Here is a 19,964-nt window from a genome sequence, read left to right on the forward strand (position 1 = left end):
ACGAACCTGTACTAGTGCAGAAGTATATCATTAGTGGATTTCCCGAGAAGCAGAGAGACTTGCCTGCCGAGATACGTAAATATTGGCCATATCGCGACGAACTCAGTATCAAAAAATGGTCGTACGATCAAGGGCGAACAGCTCATGGTCCTGGAGAGTCTGCGTACACAGTACCTCGAAACTATTCATGAAGGTCACCAAGGCATCACGCGATGTCAGGCCCGTGCGCGGATGTGTTTATTCTGGCCAGGTATTAACCGTGATATCGAACAACTCGTCAATCAGTGCCAACAATGCCAGACATTCCAAGCCTTACAACCCAAGGAGCCCATGGAAGCCATCACTCCAAACCTCCCGAACCAACCGTGGCACACCCTCGGCATGGAGTTGTTTACCGTAAATGACCGGAACTATGTGATTATCACCGACTACTACTCCAAGTTTCCCGTCATTCACCAACTAAGTGTTGACTCAACAAGCAGAACAGTCGCTCAGCTGACTAGCAGCACATTCTCGTTATTCGGTATATTGTACCCAGTACGATTATCACCGATAATGGCCCGCAGTTTATCGGACAACCCTTCCAAGATTTGCTCAAATCGTACAACGTTACGCATATAAGCAGCTCCCCATAACATCCGAAATCCCATGGATTTATCGAGCGTGCCATCCGTAGCGTGAAGACACTTATCCGTAAATCTGCAGAGGACACAGATATGGCAATGTTAGCCTACCGTACGACACCCCTCGGTCCTCAGCTCCCGTCACCCACGGAAATTCTCTTCCAACGGAAGCTACAAACAACCCTGCCCGCATGCAACCACACAACTAGCGATAACAAGTTTGACGAATATCAAGCAAGTAGGCAGGAAGCGAGCCAAGAACGATACAATGAACACAGCAAGGAGTTGCCTGAACTCCTACCGAACCAACCTATCTTCTACCAGGACGCCGCTCGCAAAACGTGGTCTCCTGGTACCATCATTGGATATGGCCCAGAGCCAAGATCTTACACCATCACTTGCGAAAACACCGGCCGAGCTCTACGTCAAAATCGTGCGCTCTTGCGTCCGCGTCATGTCACATTCTCCGATTCCCCGAGTAGCCCTGCTTGGCTCGGAAACACCACTGAGGATGACGCATGGCCAATGGAACCGCAAACTCTTCCCTAGACAACAGCAGCTCAGACCATCCCCGCTGGAAATGTCGCCACACCGTCTAAGGTTTCGCTTGCTCGAACTCGAGGCCGAACATCAGCAGCCAATCAACAACCAACCCGCCACTCTAACAGACTGACGAAACCTACCCAACGACTTATCACACAAATATAAATGTGCAGGCACTGAGCTATTTATACTGATGGCAGAATAAACCATCATTGATAGCCAGTCAGCTGGCATGGACAGTCTACCCCATCCAGCCAGTAAATACTATGTTTTTTTTTACTATATAAGAATTGTGTACTGATTGAACTTTTGACCTTAATATGTCTTACCCATAAATCATGATCATTTTCCTCTGTCAAATGAATCTAGAAAGTATTAACTATGGTACAGAAATACTTACTGATAATATTTTGAACTGAAACCCTGTAAACCACATTCAGCTAATTTGTATTATCCACATAATTCCCCAGAGAATTTTGCATTTGGTAATTATGTCCTTTACACGATACTCTCCCAGAGGTTTTTCATTTTATGGTATTGACCAAGTTTTAATATTTTTTTTCCTTTCCAAGGAAGGGGGATGTTGTATGATGCCTTGCAGAATACACGTGTGAAACCTTAACTGATAACTTTGTGTACGCCACCTAGCGGCTAATAAAGTAGTTGATTTCCTGTCCTCTAAGTTTCGTGTTTGTCTTCAGTTCCTGGCTCCCCTAAAATGTAATATGGTGGCACCGAGTGAGTGATTTACACGCCAAACGAACTATCAACGTGTGAATAAGATCCCAGCCATCTTTCTCAACGACTTAGAGGCCCTGCCATCACACCTAGCCACTGTGGCAGACCATCAACCACCCCAGATCCTGGACCACGCGAGTTTTATGGATGCCGCCATCTTAAAAATCCTGTACACTTGGCTTTGCTCAAAATCCGTTTTTTGGCCACTTACTGTAAGCATCTACAATTTTCACAAACAAATAACCCAAGAAAGGACTTGCAAAATCTGTGTGCACTCTTTGCCGTGAATACCTGGATAACTCCCATGGGTGCATTCTGGGATAATAGGATTGTTCGGTTCCATACCACAATTCATACAATTTTTGAAAAATAATTTAATATCTCTATCCACACCTGGCTACCCAACAAAAGTCCTTGGTGATCAGCATGTATTTCAGACAAAACCTTATTCCTCATTGAACTAAATATAATTACTTTTGATCCCTTTAATATACAGCCTGGTTTTATTTTTTACTCCAGATATCCTTATATTGTTTGCAATTTTAGTTGTTTTTCACAAAAGTCCTTAATTCTCATTAAACTCTCTAAAACGTAAGTACTGGGACTTTCTGGATATTGTGTGCAATATCCTTTCCTGTAATAGGTATATTATATCCTGAAACCAACAATATACTATCATTATACTCTTCTGGTACTTTGTCTACTGGAAATATATATAAAGCATCTGCATTAGCCATATTTAATGTAGGATGATATTCTATTTCAAAATGATATGTGGCTACCATAATTGCCCAACGTTGTAGTATTGCTGTTACCAAATACAGTTTTATGATCTGTAACAAGTGTGAACATTTTCCATCCATAGAGATTCGTATGATATTTCTTTTCTCCATATACTTATGCTAAACTTCATCTTTCTATTTGCAAGGAACCCTTTTCTGTCTTGTTCAATACTCAACAAGCGAATGCAATTTGTTTTTCTTTTCCATATGGCATTACATGAGATAATCCTGCACCTAAACCTGATGGCAAATTCGAACAAAACAAATCAAATAAAGTAATGAGATCATTGTAAGAAACTTCTTTTCAGAGGATTGTGGAATCAGCATCACTTCGTCAGGAATCTCAGATGTCTTCTGTTAGACTTGCCGATATAATTATATGCTACTATCCTTGATAATCTTGGCCTAAATCTACATGCTATAGTTTGATGCATCACATACTATTTTTACCGATAAATCAATTTGATAATGTACTAGAAATTTAGGTGATGTTATATCCTATTGGATTCTTTCAAAGGATTCCTAATAATATTTTGTCCAATTCTACTCTACAGCCTTATTCAACAAGTTATACAATGGCTGTACTGATGTTGATAAATTCTCAATGAAATTCCCTTAAAATGTTATTAAACATAAAAATCATTGTGATTTCTTAACATTTTTTTTAGCATTGTTGATTGTACTGCTAAAGTTTTCTTCGTAGTCCTGAGAATGCCTTTGACATAAATTACAAAACCCAAGTATTCCACCGCATCAACTTCTAAAATATATTTGCTTTTATTTACAATAAAATTATTTTCCTTCATCTAATTCAGAACTGCCCATAATCCTTCTGTATATTCTCTTCTATCTTTACCAGAGACTAAAATATCATCTAAGAAAATGAATACTTCTTGCATTAGTGGAAAAGTCTTTTCCATAGTTTGTTGCCATATAGTTGGACTGATAAGCAGGTTTTAGATGATCAATGGAGACCCAGTCTTCTTTGCCACGAACGTTTAGTAGGAATGCTTTCGAACTGCGTCGGATCACAAGGTAAGGGCCAGTATAAGGGGGCGTTAGCGGTGGCTTGCTAATGTCGTTACGTAGGAAGACGTGCGTTGCAGAGTGCAAGTCTGTCAGTATGTGATGCTTCGCTGGGGGCTTGTAAGTCTGGCAGCATAGAGTAAATTTTTTCCACAACGTGACATATGCACTAGAGATCGTTGGAGGAAGTTGCAGAAGGAAAAAATTCGGCAGGGACGACCAACGGGTGACCATTACACCATTTCACCTGCGGAGAAGTCCTGGGCATCTTTAGGAGTGGTCCTTAATCCCAGGAGGACCCAGTGAAGCTGAGTAAACCAGTTGGAGTTCTTGCAGCGGGACATCAAACCTGCTTTGAGGGTGCGATGAAAACGTCCAATCATTCCATTGGCAGCAGTGTTGTAGGCAGTTGTCTGATGTAGGGTGATACCCAGGAGATTCGCTAATGATGTCCACAATTGAGAGGTGAAAGTGGTACCCCTGTCAGAAGTAATTTGCTCAGGGATACCAAATCTTGCAATCCATCCTGAGAGTAAAGCAGATGTACATGAGTCGGACGTTGTAGTTTCCATGAGAATGGCTTCAGGCCAACGAGTGGAGCGGTCGATGACGGTAAACAGGGAATGATGTCCTAGTGATGTGGGTAGGGGGTCTACAACGTTGACGTGAATGTGGGCGAAATGACACTGAGGTTGAGGGAAGGTGCCCACTCCTGAATCCGTGTGTCGATATACTTTGGAAGTTTGGCAAGAAGTACAGGTGCGAACCCAATCATTGGCATCCTTAGAAATGCAGTGCCAAATGAACTTTGTCTTCAACACCAGTGCAGTAGAACGGCACGAGGGATGTGAAAGGAAGTGAATGAAATCAAACACCTGTCAGAGCATGGGAGCAGGAATCTAAGGTCACGGTCTACCAGTACTGATGTCACAGAGGAGGGTAGAGTTGGAGTCATCGACGGGTACATCTTCCCAGAGGAGGGATGTGCAGGATGTCCTACATGCTTGATACTCTGGATCCTGTCGTTAGGCTTCAGCCAAGGCATTGTAACCCAATCCCAGTTGAACGGCGGTCAACGTGTTTCTTGACAGGGCATCGGCAATGGAATTCATTTTCCCAGGGACTTGTTGAAGGGTGCAATTATATTCAGCCACGGCGGAGAGATGGCGGCTTTGACGGGCGGACCAGGCGTCAGACTGTTGAGTGAAGGCGTGCACCAGAGGCATGTGGTCTGTACGAATGATGAAAGGCGTACCTTCTAAGAAATGGCGAAAGTGACGGACAGCCAAGTGCACCGTCAGCAATTCGCGATCGAAGGTAGAATAACCAGATTCTGCCTTGAACAGTTTTCTACTGAAGAATGCCTATGGGTGGGACGAGCCGTTGGTCACCTGTTCGAGTACTGCACCAATAGCAATGTCGCTGGCATCGGTGGAGAGAAGGAAAGGGGCATTTGGGATGGGAAAAGTGAGAGCAGCAGCGGTCGATAGGGCATTCTTTGCGTTGCAGAAGGCCGCTTCTTGAAGGGGACCCCACTTCAGGTCTTCTGGCTGGCCCTTGAGGGAGGCGTAGAGGGGAGCAAGAGTGGCAGCAATGGCTGGCAGAAAACAGTGATAATAGTTGATCATGCACAAGAATTCCTGCAGTGCTTTGACGGTCCAGGCCGTGGGGAAGTTCTGAACGGCTGCTACCTTCTCAGGGAGGGGATGGACTCCTTGAGGAGTGATGAGGTGCCCTAAGAACGACACTTCGTTGGGGCCAAAGGTACACTTGTCGTATCGGACTACAAGGCCGTTTTGTTGCAAGCATTCGAGCACAATGCGCAGCTAACGGAGGTGATCCTCTTTTGAGGAAGAGAACACAAGTATGTAGTCCACATAACATACACATGTGGGGAGGTCCCCTAAGATGCCATCCATGAGACTTTGGAAAGTGGCCCCAATATTACGAAGGCCAAAACAGGAGTAATTGAAGGTATATGTACCAAACGAAGTGGTGATGGCGGTCATGGGGATGTCTTCGGGGTTTATAGGCACCTGATAATACCCTTTGAGGAGGTTGAGCGTGGAGAAAACCTTCGCTTTGTGCAGGAAGGAGGTCACGTCGGCAATGTTTGGGAGGGGGTAGTGATCCGGTTCTGTTTGCATGCTCAGGCGCCTGCAGTCCCCCCATGGACGGAGAGAGCCGTCTTTCTTCAGGACGATGTGTAAGGGTGACGACTATGGGCTGGAGGTCTTTTGGCAAAGGCCCATTTCTTCCATTTCGGCTAGCATCTGTTTGGTGGCTGCCAATCGATCCGGTACCAGACGTCTGAATTTTGTGAAAACTAGGGGTCCCGTTGTCTTGATGTGGTGATAAATACCGTGCTAGGCAGGAGCCGTGGGCGTTTGGCGAGGTTCTGGAAGGAAAACTTCTGGGTACGACGTGAGGAGGTGGGCGTAGGCATCCGTGGGTGAGCTGATGTGGAGAGCGAGGTTAGAGGGAGCGGGTTGAAGAGGTGTCAATAAGTACGAGTCTGCGTTGACCAATCGTTGGTGGGCGACATCGAATAGAAGAGGGAAATGAGAGAGGCAATCCACACCCAGGATTGGCAATGTGACGTCAGCAACGAGAAAATTTCAATTAAATATACCGTTTCCAAACGATAATGGGAGGTTCTCGTAACCGTAGATGGGTATCGCAGATCCGTTGGCAGCTACCAGGGGGACGTCGGCATACTTAGACAGACTACGTCGTGTCCTGAAGAGTTTCCTTTGCAAAAGAGAACCACAAGCACCCGTGTCTACCAAAAATTGCATGCCCGTTCCTGCATCATGTAAAAGAAAAGACTAGAAACACGGAGGCCACCGCCACGAGCAATTGCCTACTTACACGTTTTTTGGCCACTGACAATCCTTGGCACATTTCTTTACAGCAGCCCCGAATCTGGAGTGATAGTAGCAAAACTGAGGACGATAGGTGGCAGTAAGTGGCTGTAGAAGTCATTGGTTGGGGTGCGAGCGAGTGGTGGGTGATGGGTGGCTTTGTCGCTGTTCCGGCATGTCACGGGGTAGGCGATTTTGTCTTACGGCATTCACGTCAGCTTCGGTTGACGTTGAATAGGTGTCCTCTTCATCAGGAGTGGAGGTGTTGATGGAGGTCTTGAAGGTCGTAAAGTTTCTGTCCATAAGGGTGTCGGCTTTGGTCATCAAGTCCTTTACGGGTAAACTATCGACATCGGGTATGGCAACACATACAGGTTTGGGTAAACTGCGTACCCAAAGGGCACGAAGTAGATTCACCTCACAAGGAGAGCCGTCTGCGGCAGGTAGCAGGCGAGCGATACTGGTCATTTCCATGAGGGCAAGCGAAGCCCTCTGGTCCCCCAAAGGTTGTTGAGAGAGCTGAGAAAGCTTTGCTATACTGGTGGCTGGCGACAGCGAGTACTGCTGCAGAAGGTCTGTTTTGAGGGCATCATACGCTATTGGAGTGTCTCCTTGTTCACAAAGCCAGCAAGAGATTTCTGGGAAGATGTCCTCAGGTATCGCTGCGAGAACATAATCTGCTTTGGTGGTTGAGCGAGTCACGCCCTTGATAAGGAACTGGACTTCTGCGCGCTGAAACCAAGCAAACACCTATCCGCTGGCGAATGACGAAAGTTTGAATGGGGTGGTGCCAACTTCCGTGGAGTCCTTCATAGTACCAGTGACGGGGGTTGAGAGGCGGGAGGAGTGAGTCGACTTCCGGGGTCACCAATGTAACGGGCAGAGAGAGGCTGTAACCCGAAAGGCAAGATGAAAGCAACTGAGTAACTCTATTACAGAACATCAGTTTATATATACATCAATTCCGGGCAAGAAGGGCCTAAAATATAACAGGCAGTTTCATGCTTAACTGACAACCGGTTCTGTTAACAGTCAACGGTAAGAAAAACAGACATGTTGATTCAGGTCGCTGTCAGTGCGAGGGGAGAGCGAAGATACAAAGGATAATATATATAAAAAAGAGAAAAATTTTGTTACTGTGTACGATCGTGTGACACACAGTTGGTACACAACACTATAAGGTAATCTCTATGGTCTATACAAACCTAAGGATATATTTACTGTACATTATTCATATGATTTTTATTCATGGGAAGCTGTTTAAATGCTTTTCCAAGATCTAATATGAAAAAATACAATACATCTTGACATGATAATAATAATAATAATAATAATTGATATGTTGGTTGAATATTGTCTGGTTATTTCAGAAGACCACATACCTGTAAATGAGTGAATAATTAATAGTAATTATCTAGGGGTATCCCATCTGCATTATCAGTTTTTTTAATGTTGATATGTTGAATCAAACGTAGGTGTATACGTAACCCTTTAATGTATAATAATAGGTTACATTACTCTGTGGCTCTGGGCTTCCAACTGTAGAAAAAAATTGCATTAACTCCTTTATTGTGGCATAAGACGTTGTTGTCTTCATTGGAATTTCTTCTGACCACTCACTGTAAGCATCTACGACTATCAAAAACAAATAATTTAAAAAAAGGACCAGCAAAATCTAAATGCACTCTTTGCCATTGATAACTGGGTAACTCCCATGGGCGCATTTTAGCAAATTGAGGATTGTTCTGTTGCATAACATAATTCATACAATTCCTTATATAATATTGCACATCTTTATCTACACCTGGCCACCATACAAAAGTTCTTGCAATCGATTTTGAAATACAATACCTTGGTGATCAGCATGTATTTCAGACAAAACCTTATTCCTCAGTGAATTGGGAATAGCTACCCTTGAACCTCTCATCACCTTTCCTTGTGTTACATTCAGTTCATACCATATATCTTTATAGAGTTTACAATTTTCCTCTTTTCCACATAAGTCACTACCTGTCATTAAACTCTCTAAAACCTTACTAAGTACTGGGTCTCTCTTGGTACTGTGTGCTACATCCTTTGCTGTAATGGGTATATCATATACAGAAATTAACAGAATACTGTCATCATACTCTTCTGGTGCTTTGTCTACTGGCAATCTAGATAAAGCATCTGCATTACCCATCTTTGATGTTGGACGGTATTCTATATCATAGTGGTACGTGGCTAACGTAATTGCCCAACGTTGTTGTCTTGCAGCTACCAACGTAGGTAAACTTTCTTTTTGACCCAATATTGCTAATAAAGGTTTATGATCTGTAACAAGTGTGAACTTTTTCCTACAATAAAGATACATATGAAATTTCTTAACTCCATACACTAATGCTAAACCTTCTTTTTCTATTTGAGAGTAATTCCTTTCTGCCTTGTTCAATACTCTAGAAGTGAATGCAATTGATTTTTCTGTTCCATCTGACATTACATGAGATAGTACTGCACCTAAACCTATGTTTGATGCATCACATACTAATTTAGCTGGTAAATCCATTTGATAATGTACTAGAAATATAGGTGATGTTATTTCCTTTTTGATTCTTTCAAAACATTCCTGACACTCTTTTTTCCACTTCTATTATACACTCTTATTCAACCAATTATACAATGGATGTGCAATTGTAGACAAATTCTGAATGAAATTCCCATAAAATGTTACTAAACCTAAACATGATTGTAATTCCTAACCATTTTCTGGTACTTTTGTTGATTGTACAGCTTTAATCTTCTCTTCAGTTTTTATACTCTGCCATTAATTACAAAACCTAAGTATTCCATTGAATCAACTTCTAAAATACATCTTCACTTATTTACTCTAATATTATGTTCCTTCAACTTCTTCAGAACTGTTCACAATCTTTCTCTATGTTCTCTTGTGTCTTTACCAGCAATTGAAATATCATCTATAAAAATGAATACTCCTTGCATTCCTGAAAAAATCTTATCCATAGTTTGTTGCCATATAGCTGGACTACTTGCAACTCCATAAGGTAATCTCTGTGGCCTAAACAAACCTAAAGATGTATTTACTGTACATAATTCTTGTAAACTTTCATCCATGGGAAGCTGTTGAAATGCTTGTCTTAAATCTAACTTAGAAAAAACAGTGCATCCTGACATAGTTGCAAACATGTCTTTTGGATTTGGTAATGGATGCTGAGCTACTTGCAGTTGTGGATTCAACGTTACTTTGTAATGTCCACAAAACGTAACCTGACCATTTTCCTTCACAATAGGTACTAATGGAGTAGCCCAATCTGAATGTGTAACCTTTTCCCATGAACATTTATTTTCTAATCTCCTGATTTCTGTTTCAACTGCACTTTTCAATGCATACGGTACTGGTCTGGGAGTACAAAATCTAAGAGCACTGTCAAGTTTCCAAACTAAAATTGCCTTAGCATTCTTTACTGTACCTACTTTATCTTCAAATACATCTTGAAACTCTGATATGAAATTATCCACAGACATTTCATTTTTGTGTTCATCTTGTCTACCTGTAACCTACAAAATACTAGGCCAATCTAATTTTAAATACTGTAGCCAATCCAAACCTAGCAAAGTTTGTCCTTTTCTTTTTACTACTGTTAATGGTATTCTCTCTAATTTCTGTTCTTTGGACTGTACTTCTACGTTCGAAGCACCAATTACCTGAATCTCAAAACCATTATAACCTTTCAAAACTCAATTTGTACCTTCTAATACTATATTAGGAATGCTTTTAGCTGTTTTCTCATACATAATTGATACATCGGATGCTGTGTCAACTTGCATCAAAATTGGTTTACCATTTATGATTACTTCTACCATATGTTTCTTTGCATTTTTGTCGACAGAATTTAGGTGCAATCTGAATGTGTAACCTTTTCCCATGAACATTTATTTTCTAATCTCCTGATTTCTGTTTCAACTGCACTTTTCAATGCATACGGTACTGGTCTGGGAGTACAAAATCTAAGAGCACTGTCAAGTTTCCAAACTAAAATTGCCTTTGCATTCTTTACTGTACCTACTTTATCTTCAAATACATCTTGAAACTCTGATATGAAATTATCCACAGACATTTCATTTTTGTGTTCATCTTGTCTACCTGTAACCTACAAAATACTAGGCCAATCTAATTTTAAATACTGTAGCCAATCCAAACCTAGCAAAGTTTGTCCTTTTCTTTTTACTACTGTTAATGGCATTCTCTCTAATTTCTGTTCTTTGGACTGTACTTCTACGTTCGAAGCACCAATTACCTGAATATCAAAACCATTATAACCTTTCAAAACTCTATTTGTACCTTCTAATACTATATTAGGAATGCTTTTAGCTGTTTTCTCATACATAATTGATACATCGGATGCTGTGTCAACTTGCATCACAATTGGTTTACCATTTATGATTACTTCTACCATATGTTTCTTTGCATTTTTGTCAACAGAATTTAGGTGCAATCTGAATGTGTAACCTTTTCCCATGAACATTTATTTTCTAATCTCCTGATTTCTGTTTCAACTGCACTTTTCAATGCATACGGTACTGGTCTGGGAGTACAAAATCTAAGAGCACTGTCAAGTTTCCAAACTAAAATTGCCTTTGCATTCTTTACTGTACCTACTTTATCTTCAAATACATCTTGAAACTCTGATATGAAATTATCCACAGACATTTCATTTTTGTGTTCATCTTGTCTACCTGTAACCTACAAAATACTAGGCCAATCTAATTTTAAATACTGTAGCCAATCCAAACCTAGCAAAGTTTGTCCTTTTCTTTTTACTACTGTTAATGGCATTCTCTCTAATTTCTGTTCTTTGGACTGTACTTCTACGTTCGAAGCACCAATTACCTGAATATCAAAACCATTATAACCTTTCAAAACTCTATTTGTACCTTCTAATACTATATTAGGAATGCTTTTAGCTGTTTTATCATACATAATTGATACATCGGATGCTGTGTCAACTTGCATCAAAATTGGTTTACCATTTATGATTACTTCTACCATATGTTTCTTTGCATTTTTGTCGACAGAATTTAGGTGCAATCTGAATGTGTAACCTTTTCCCATGAACATTTATTTTCTAATCTCCTGATTTCTGTTTCAACTGCACTTTTCAATGCATACGGTACTGGTCTGGGAGTACAAAATCTAAGAGCACTGTCAAGTTTCCAAACTAAAATTGCCTTTGCATTCTTTACTGTACCTACTTTATCTTCAAATACATCTTGAAACTCTGATATGAAATTATCCACAGACATTTCATTTTTTGTGTTCATCTTGTCTACCTGTAACCTACAAAATACTAGGCCAATCTAATTCTAAATACTGTAGCCAATCCAAACCTAGCAAAGTTTGTCCTTTTCTTTTTACTACTGTTAATGGCATTCTCTCTAATTTCTGTTCTTTGGACTGTACTTCTACGTTCGAAGCACCAATTACCTGAATATCAAAACCATTATAACCTTTCAAAACTCTATTTGTACCTTCTAATACTATATTAGGAATGCTTTTAGCTGTTTTCTCATACATAATTGATACATCGGATGCTGTGTCAGCTTGCATCAAAATTGGTTTACCATTTATGATTACTTCTACCATATGTTTCTTTGCATTTTTGTCGACAGAATTTAGGTGCAATCTGAATGTGTAACCTTTTCCCATGAACATTTATTTTCTAATCTCCTGATTTCTGTTTCAACTGCACTTTTCAATGCATACGGTACTGGTCTGGGAGTACAAAATCTAAGAGCACTGTCAAGTTTCCAAACTAAAATTGCCTTTGCATTCTTTACTGTACCTACTTTATCTTCAAATACATCTTGAAACTCTGATATGAAATTATCCACAGACATTTCATTTTTGTGTTCATCTTGTCTACCTGTAACCTACAAAATACTAGGCCAATCTAATTTTAAATACTGTAGCCAATCCAAACCTAGCAAAGTTTGTCCTTTTCTTTTTACTACTGTTAATGGCATTCTCTCTAATTTCTGTTCTTTGGACTGTACTTCTACGTTCGAAGCACCAATTACCTGAATATCAAAACCATTATAACCTTTCAAAACTCTATTTGTACCTTCTAATACTATATTAGGAATGCTTTTAGCTGTTTTCTCATACATAATTGATACATCGGATGCTGTGTCAACTTGCATCACAATGGTTTACCATTTATGATTACTTCTACCATATGTTTCTTTGCATTTTTGTCGACAGAATTTAGGTGCAATCTGAATGTGTAACCTTTTCCCATGAACATTTATTTTCTAATCTCCTGATTTCTGTTTCAACTGCACTTTTCAATGCATACGGTACTGGTCTGGGAGTACAAAATCTAAGAGCACTGTCAAGTTTCCAAACTAAAATTGCCTTAGCATTCTTTACTGTACCTACTTTATCTTCAAATACATCTTGAAACTCTGATATGAAATTATCCACAGACATTTCATTTTTGTGTTCATCTTGTCTACCTGTAACCTACAAAATACTAGGCCAATCTAATTTTAAATACTGTAGCCAATCCAAACCTAGCAAAGTTTGTCCTTTTCTTTTTACTACTGTTAATGGCATTCTCTCTAATTTCTGTTCTTTGGACTGTACTTCTACGTTCGAAGCACCAATTACCTGAATCTCAAAACCATTATAACCTTTCAAAACTCTATTTGTACCTTCTAATACTATATTAGGAATGCTTTTAGCTGTTTTCTCATACATAATTGATACATCGGATGCTGTGTCAACTTGCATCAAAATTGGTTTACCATTTATGATTACTTCTACCATATGTTTCTTTGCATTTTTGTCGACAGAATTTAGGTGCAATCTGAATGTGTAACCTTTTCCCATGAACATTTATTTTCTAATCTCCTGATTTCTGTTTCAACTGCACTTTTCAATGCATACGGTACTGGTCTGGGAGTACAAAATCTAAGAGCACTGTCAAGTTTCCAAACTAAAATTGCCCTTGCATTCTTTACTGTACCTACTTTATCTTCAAATACATCTTGAAACTCTGATATGAAATTATCCACAGACATTTCATTTTTGTGTTCATCTTGTCTACCTGTAACCTACAAAATACTAGGCCAATCTAATTTTAAATACTGTAGCCAATCCAAACCTAGCAAAGTTTGTCCTTTTCTTTTTACTACTGTTAATGGCATTCTCTCTAATTTCTGTTCTTTGGACTGTACTTCTACGTTCGAAGCACCAATTACCTGAATATCAAAACCATTATAACCTTTCAAAACTCTATTTGTACCTTCTAATACTATATTAGGAATGCTTTTAGCTGTTTTCTCATACATAATTAATACATCGGATGCTGTGTCAACTTGCATCAAAATTGGTTTACCATTTATGATTACTTCTTCCAAATGTTTCTTTGCATTTTTGTCGACAGAATTTAGGTGCAATCTGAATGTGTAACCTTTTCCCATGAACATTTATTTTCTAATCTCCTGATTTCTGTTTCAACTGCACTTTTCAATGCATACGGTACTGGTCTGGGAGTACAAAATCTAAGAGCACTGTCAAGTTTCCAAACTAAAATTGCCCTTGCATTCTTTACTGTACCTACTTTATCTTCAAATACATCTTGAAACTCTGATATGAAATTATCCACAGACATTTCATTTTTGTGTTCATCTTGTCTACCTGTAACCTACAAAATACTAGGCCAATCTAATTTTAAATACTGTAGCCAATCCAAACCTAGCAAAGTTTGTCCTTTTCTTTTTACTACTGTTAATGGCATTCTCTCTAATTTCTGTTCTTTGGACTGTACTTCTACGTTCGAAGCACCAATTACCTGAATATCAAAACCATTATAACCTTTCAAAACTCTATTTGTACCTTCTAATACTATATTAGGAATGCTTTTAGCTGTTTTCTCATACATAATTGATACATCGGATGCTGTGTCAACTTGCATCAAAATTGGTTTACCATTTATGATTACTTCTACCATATGTTTCTTTGCATTTTTGTCGACAGAATTTATGCGAAACGCAAAAGCAGTTTCTGACTTATCCTGATTATCCTAAACATTTTCCACATTATTCTCTTGACCAATAGTATCAACTGTAGCTTTTTCTTTTTTGCATACTGTTTAGGGAATCTACAAACAGTTGAAAAATTAGCCATGTTTCTACAATTCTGGCATGTTTGTCCAGTAGCAGGGCATTTCTTTGCTTCGTATGCAAGATGATCAGTTTTACCACACCTATAACACTTGGGGTTTTCCTGTTGTCTTTATGTATAAGCCTGATTCTGATATTTATGAACATTAGTGTTAGGTGCTTTTCTAGGCTTTGATATATTCCTTCTCTGATTTTCATTGTTTCTCCATTTGGAACATATTGTACTAATTTTAGAATTTTCCATTCTATTGCTTGTAGAACTGCCTATTGTGTTACTTTGCCAATTCGATGTTTCTAAAGCTCTGCCTATTATCAATACCTTTTCTAATGTTAAATCTTTATCTTGCAAAAATTTCTTTCCTAGCTCTTGTGATGTGCAATGTGCAATAACTTGATCTATGATAACATTGTCTAACTCTAGAAATCCACATGAAATAGCTAAATTCTTTAGTCTAGTCACAAATGCATCTAAACTTTCATTTTCTTTCTGATATGCCTGTGCTGTAAATTGATACCTTTCAAAAAATTTATTGACCTAAGGAGCAAAATATGTGGTAAGAGCCTTAATTGAAGCTTCACTTGTGTCATCTGTAGGCTGCAATGTCTTAGTCACTTCCCCAACTTCTCTACCTGCTGTATAAAGTAATAATGCCTTCTTTTGGGCATCCTTCATATTACCTAATGCTTCTAAATAAATCTTAAATTCCTCACACTACTGTTGCCATCATGTTGCAACATAATTGGGTTCAGCAGTGATGCTAACTCGTTCAGGATGTTCAATGTCAACAGGCATTTTGAATTTTTACCTGGATTAGGTTAGGCTACTGTTCTAAAGTCATCTTGTAACTTCCTACCTTTTTTGTATCCTACCCAATTTTAAATATCACCTTGTTTTCTTGTTTTATTTTTGTGTTTGATGAAATTCTTCTGGTCGGCTGCATGGAGGATCCTCAATGGGCTTTTTCTTCTGCTTCTCTATAATCTCTGTGTGTATTCGTCATCAGGTCGTCGCCAGTTTGATATGTTGGTTGAATATTGTCTAGTGATTTCAGAATACTACATACCTGTAAATGAGTGAATAATTATTATTAATTATCCAGGGGTATTCCATCCTCGTCGCCAGTTTGATATGTTGGTTGTATATTGTCTGGTGATTTCCGAATACTACATATCTGTAAATGAGTGAATAATTATTAGCAATTATCCAGGGGTAACCCATCTGTGTCGTCAGTTTTGAATGATGATATGTTGACTCAAATGCAGGTGTATACGTAACCCTTTAATGTATAATAAGAGTCTACATTACTCTGTGGCTCTAGGCTTCCAACTGTGTGTCGAACGTCTTGTAAACAATCTTACAAACCAAAACATAAAAGTAACATAAAGAGCATCGCTCTCAAAAGACTTAAATCCTACTGCAGTACAAAAGTAAAAAGAATCACATCCTATCTTTGAGGTAATTAATAAATGCTTGAACCCTAATATCAAATTACATTATTTCAGTTATGAACAATGGTTAAACATGTTTTACCAATGCAATATGATGCAATGTTGCGGTCAATACATGTAACATCTGAGGTAATACTGTACATTATGACAATAATACATAACAATAATAGAATTAATAATAATAATAATAATAATAATAATAATAATAATAATAATAATAATAATAATAATAATAATAATATTAAAGCAAGAAGGCGGGAAGAAAACAACAATTACCAAACTAGTTTTTTTATAGAGACGGATAAAGAGGGAAAAAAAATAATTGTAGTGGATGGAAAGGTAGAAATCAGGATGGAGTCACATGAGAAGATGGTAGCAAAAAATATTTGACAAAATTGCAAAGTAAAAAAAAAAAAAAAATACAGGATGTTGGATGTTATAGAATTACAATGTATAAAAATTGAGGAAAAGGAAGTCAATTGACGACGGGAGAACACAATTTTTCATAAGGATTAAAGGACCCAGCATTTGTTTTTGGTGAAAATTGTCAAATATCAGCACAGAGTATTGAAACTTGGCACAAAGGACAATATGATAACCTACCTATATGCCACCAATTCTTAATAAGTTCACATAAATAAGAAAATAAAAATGTTGCAAAAAAAGGTCAGATTTTTATTAATTTTCAAAATGATGAAACTCAAAAAATATTAATTCAATTGCAATTTCTGAAACATTAATTTAAGATATAATCATTTTTATTAAATGTTTTAGTGGAAATTTAAGAATTCTTCGAAAAAAAATATGAAAATATGGCAAAAGTAAAAAAATAAAAAATTACTTTATTAAAAATTTATAGAAATGAAGAGATGCATCATAAAAAAGTATCTGACGATTTTCAAGAGAATTTACTGACAAACTAATAAAAAACGAGGTCAATGTTTTTCTTTATCAACGGAGATATATAAGTTTAAATGTGAAAAACTTATTTCCGAGAAAATGCAGCTTTATTAAGATTTTCCAGCCGCTTGTTTCTCATCTTATTCTTATAGGGCATGTCCGTTTTGCTATCCTCTTTATTCAGATATGATTCAAAATTAGTGCTTGGTTCAATGCCAAGTTCCATAGGCACGTAGGGGCTGCATAACCCATATTGTAGTTGCATACTGCTGTTGCTGCAGCAAAATGTAACATTCTTGTTGTAGCATTGCGATGCTTGGGGAAAATGCGCCAAATGCGAGCATGGAGAAATTCAATTTTGTTTTGAGTAAAACCTTTCAGGCAGCGCATCATCATGTCATTAGTTGTCAAAGTCTGCTAGATTTACATCAATTCTTCAATCTGATAAGGTTCAAGTTTGAAGGATATTTGTATAATTGCATGTGAGTTGGATGCACCTTTAGCAGTTCCTGAATTATAAAAAAACAATAGCGGTCTCTACCCTGAAGACATAAATGATGCTTCGGATTCTCGTTACTCGACGAACAGTGATAATAACTAGAGAGAATGGCATCTCTCATCTCTTGGGCACTAGTGCCAAGTTTTCTTTTCAAGGATTTTTGGAAATAAAAATGGAGCCCGTCTCAAACTTCCTTTGTAAGTTTGCCTTTTCCTTTATAGGATGATATTTATTTTCTGTTGCTAGTTCCAGTTCTCACAACTAAAGACTCCTTGCACAGGTTAACAAGTGTAGAACGTATTCTTTTCCCCTCGTGGTTTATGCACTCGGCTTTTTGTACTCTGTGTCCTTCGCCATACGGTGTAGTGCCATTGTTCATACCATGGACAGCTGCAAAAACAGCAATATCTCCGTCAGATATAAATGTTTTATACCTCATTCTGTGAACTTCAGATCTGCCTCACATCTGTAAAGCAGCTGTTGTTTCCATAGCCCCTGAGGAGTATGGACCGTTTCCCAACGTTGATATCCTTTTTCACATATTTTCTTTGCTTTTAAAGCTACTGCTTTCTTTTGACAGAATGAACATATCTTACTCAATGTCTTAATATCTAATATTAATCCTGTTTCAATGTCGACCACTGCTGCCATACCTAGATTTGATCCGTGCCACCTTCTATGCAAAGATTCATCATAATTGAGCTGAACATAAATCACCCCATTCTCGTCTGGCCCCACACCTAACTCTTCCTGGCAAAGGAAAAACACTACCTCTCTACTTCTCTCTGAATGTATCTTGGAAAGCTGCACAGCTTCCTTAGTCACATACTTGGCATACCGAAGATAAATTTCTTTAGTAAAAGTACCAAGGTTAAAAAAAAAAAAAAAAATTGACAAGTCCAACATACCCTATCTCAAGCAGTATACTGCAGTAAACCAATATCAATGTCAAGGGATAAATTGTGGCTGCAGGGGTCCTGCTCCTTTTCTCGTATCTATAATGATATGATTACACTCAGATATTACTTCTATAAATGTATCTTCTTAGTTATGGGTAAACTGGACACTTATATTTTCAGAATCACAATGAGAACAATTCATATTGTTCACTATTTCCTCATAACACTTTCATCTGTGATCAGGCACTTTTTTTTTTCCAACGTTGCCACGGATTTTAATTGGGAAGTTAGCCTCTTTCTTTTCTCAGTACTAATTTCTATCACTGTAGAAGGAGGAGAAGGAGGATGAGAAGAGGAGGAGGAGGTGGTGTATTGGAATTGGAAGGTTCAGGTTCACGTCAAGGGAGAAATTATCTGGCTTTTTTTAAGTTTCTTTTGACGTAGTTTTTTTCTTACCCAAACTCCCCATGATGAATTATGGTCACTGGAGAAAAAAAAAATCAATAATAAAAAGTAACACGTCTGTTTCCGCTGGTATCTACAGTAAATATCACAGAAAAATATCAGTGTGTGTGTGTGTGTGTGTGAATACTCGCACACTGAAAAAAAAAAGAATAATAAAGAATAACAAATCACCTATAACACGTCTCTTTCCACAGTAAATATCACAACAAAATGGTGTGTGTATACCAGGAAGAAGAAGGATATGTAAATAAATAAACACACACGTTAGGCTTGATATAATCACTATTGCTATGACTTTTGTCTCTATGTTTTTCATAACTTTTACTTTTTTTTCCAAAATGCAGTATATTCATTGAATTACACTGGACGCCATCATAAAGAAAGCATTATTAATAACACGCTGGTTTATGGTATAGTAATGCAAATATCATAACAATTACGAAAGAAAAATTAAAATAAAGTTCTAATAAACTTTATATGTCACGTGCTCAATTAAAACAAAACTTAGGTGGCGGTGCTCGATGAAGCGGGAATATAATTGAGTTTCCATGCAGTTTATTAATCAGATAGAAAAAAAGGAAAAAACAAATGATATAATCGAAAAAATACCATGATACATTTATTGCGCTGTTTATTTACAAGTTAAAAGGGTACCATTTGAATGTCCTGCCACCACGCAAACCTCTCAAAAACCCCTTTTCTTACCGGAATCTGGCAATGAAACTTCTTGTGGTGCTTTGCCATTCATGGTAGTATTTTTCAGTGTGCTTAGCGGCACAGTGTAAAATCCGGACGTCGGACGTCGGACGTCGGATGCCATCCGGGAGAATAGAAAATCGCTTGTATCACCTGGAAAGACACGAAAATAAACCTCTTTTTTGTGACTGGTAATGTTCACTGATACTTTCTGTTATTTTCTGAATAAATGCTCGAAAAATATTGGTTTATTTTCATGTTATTGAGAATAATCTCAATCGGACGTCAACATTACA

General features: G+C 38.2%; 1 protein-coding gene across 1 annotated transcript; it reads left to right on the top strand.

Moving 5' to 3' along the window:
* The first annotated feature begins 231 nt into the window (after nucleotides 1-231).
* Nucleotides 232-621, top strand: LOC137659868 (uncharacterized). Its single transcript, XM_068394648.1, has one exon. It carries the CDS (start codon nucleotides 232-234, stop codon nucleotides 619-621), a length of 390 nt encoding a protein of 129 aa, XP_068250749.1.
* The last annotated feature ends 19,343 nt before the right edge of the window (nucleotides 622-19,964 follow it).

The sequence above is a fragment of the Palaemon carinicauda genome, chromosome 20, assembly GCF_036898095.1.
Source record: "Palaemon carinicauda isolate YSFRI2023 chromosome 20, ASM3689809v2, whole genome shotgun sequence".
NCBI classification, from domain to species: Eukaryota; Metazoa; Arthropoda; class Malacostraca; order Decapoda; family Palaemonidae; genus Palaemon; species Palaemon carinicauda.

What these genes read in the sequence shown, in the direction of transcription:
- LOC137659868 (XM_068394648.1), top strand. Translation starts at nt 232, where the DNA reads ATGTGTTTATTCTGGCCAGGTATTAACCGTGATATCGAACAACTCGTC.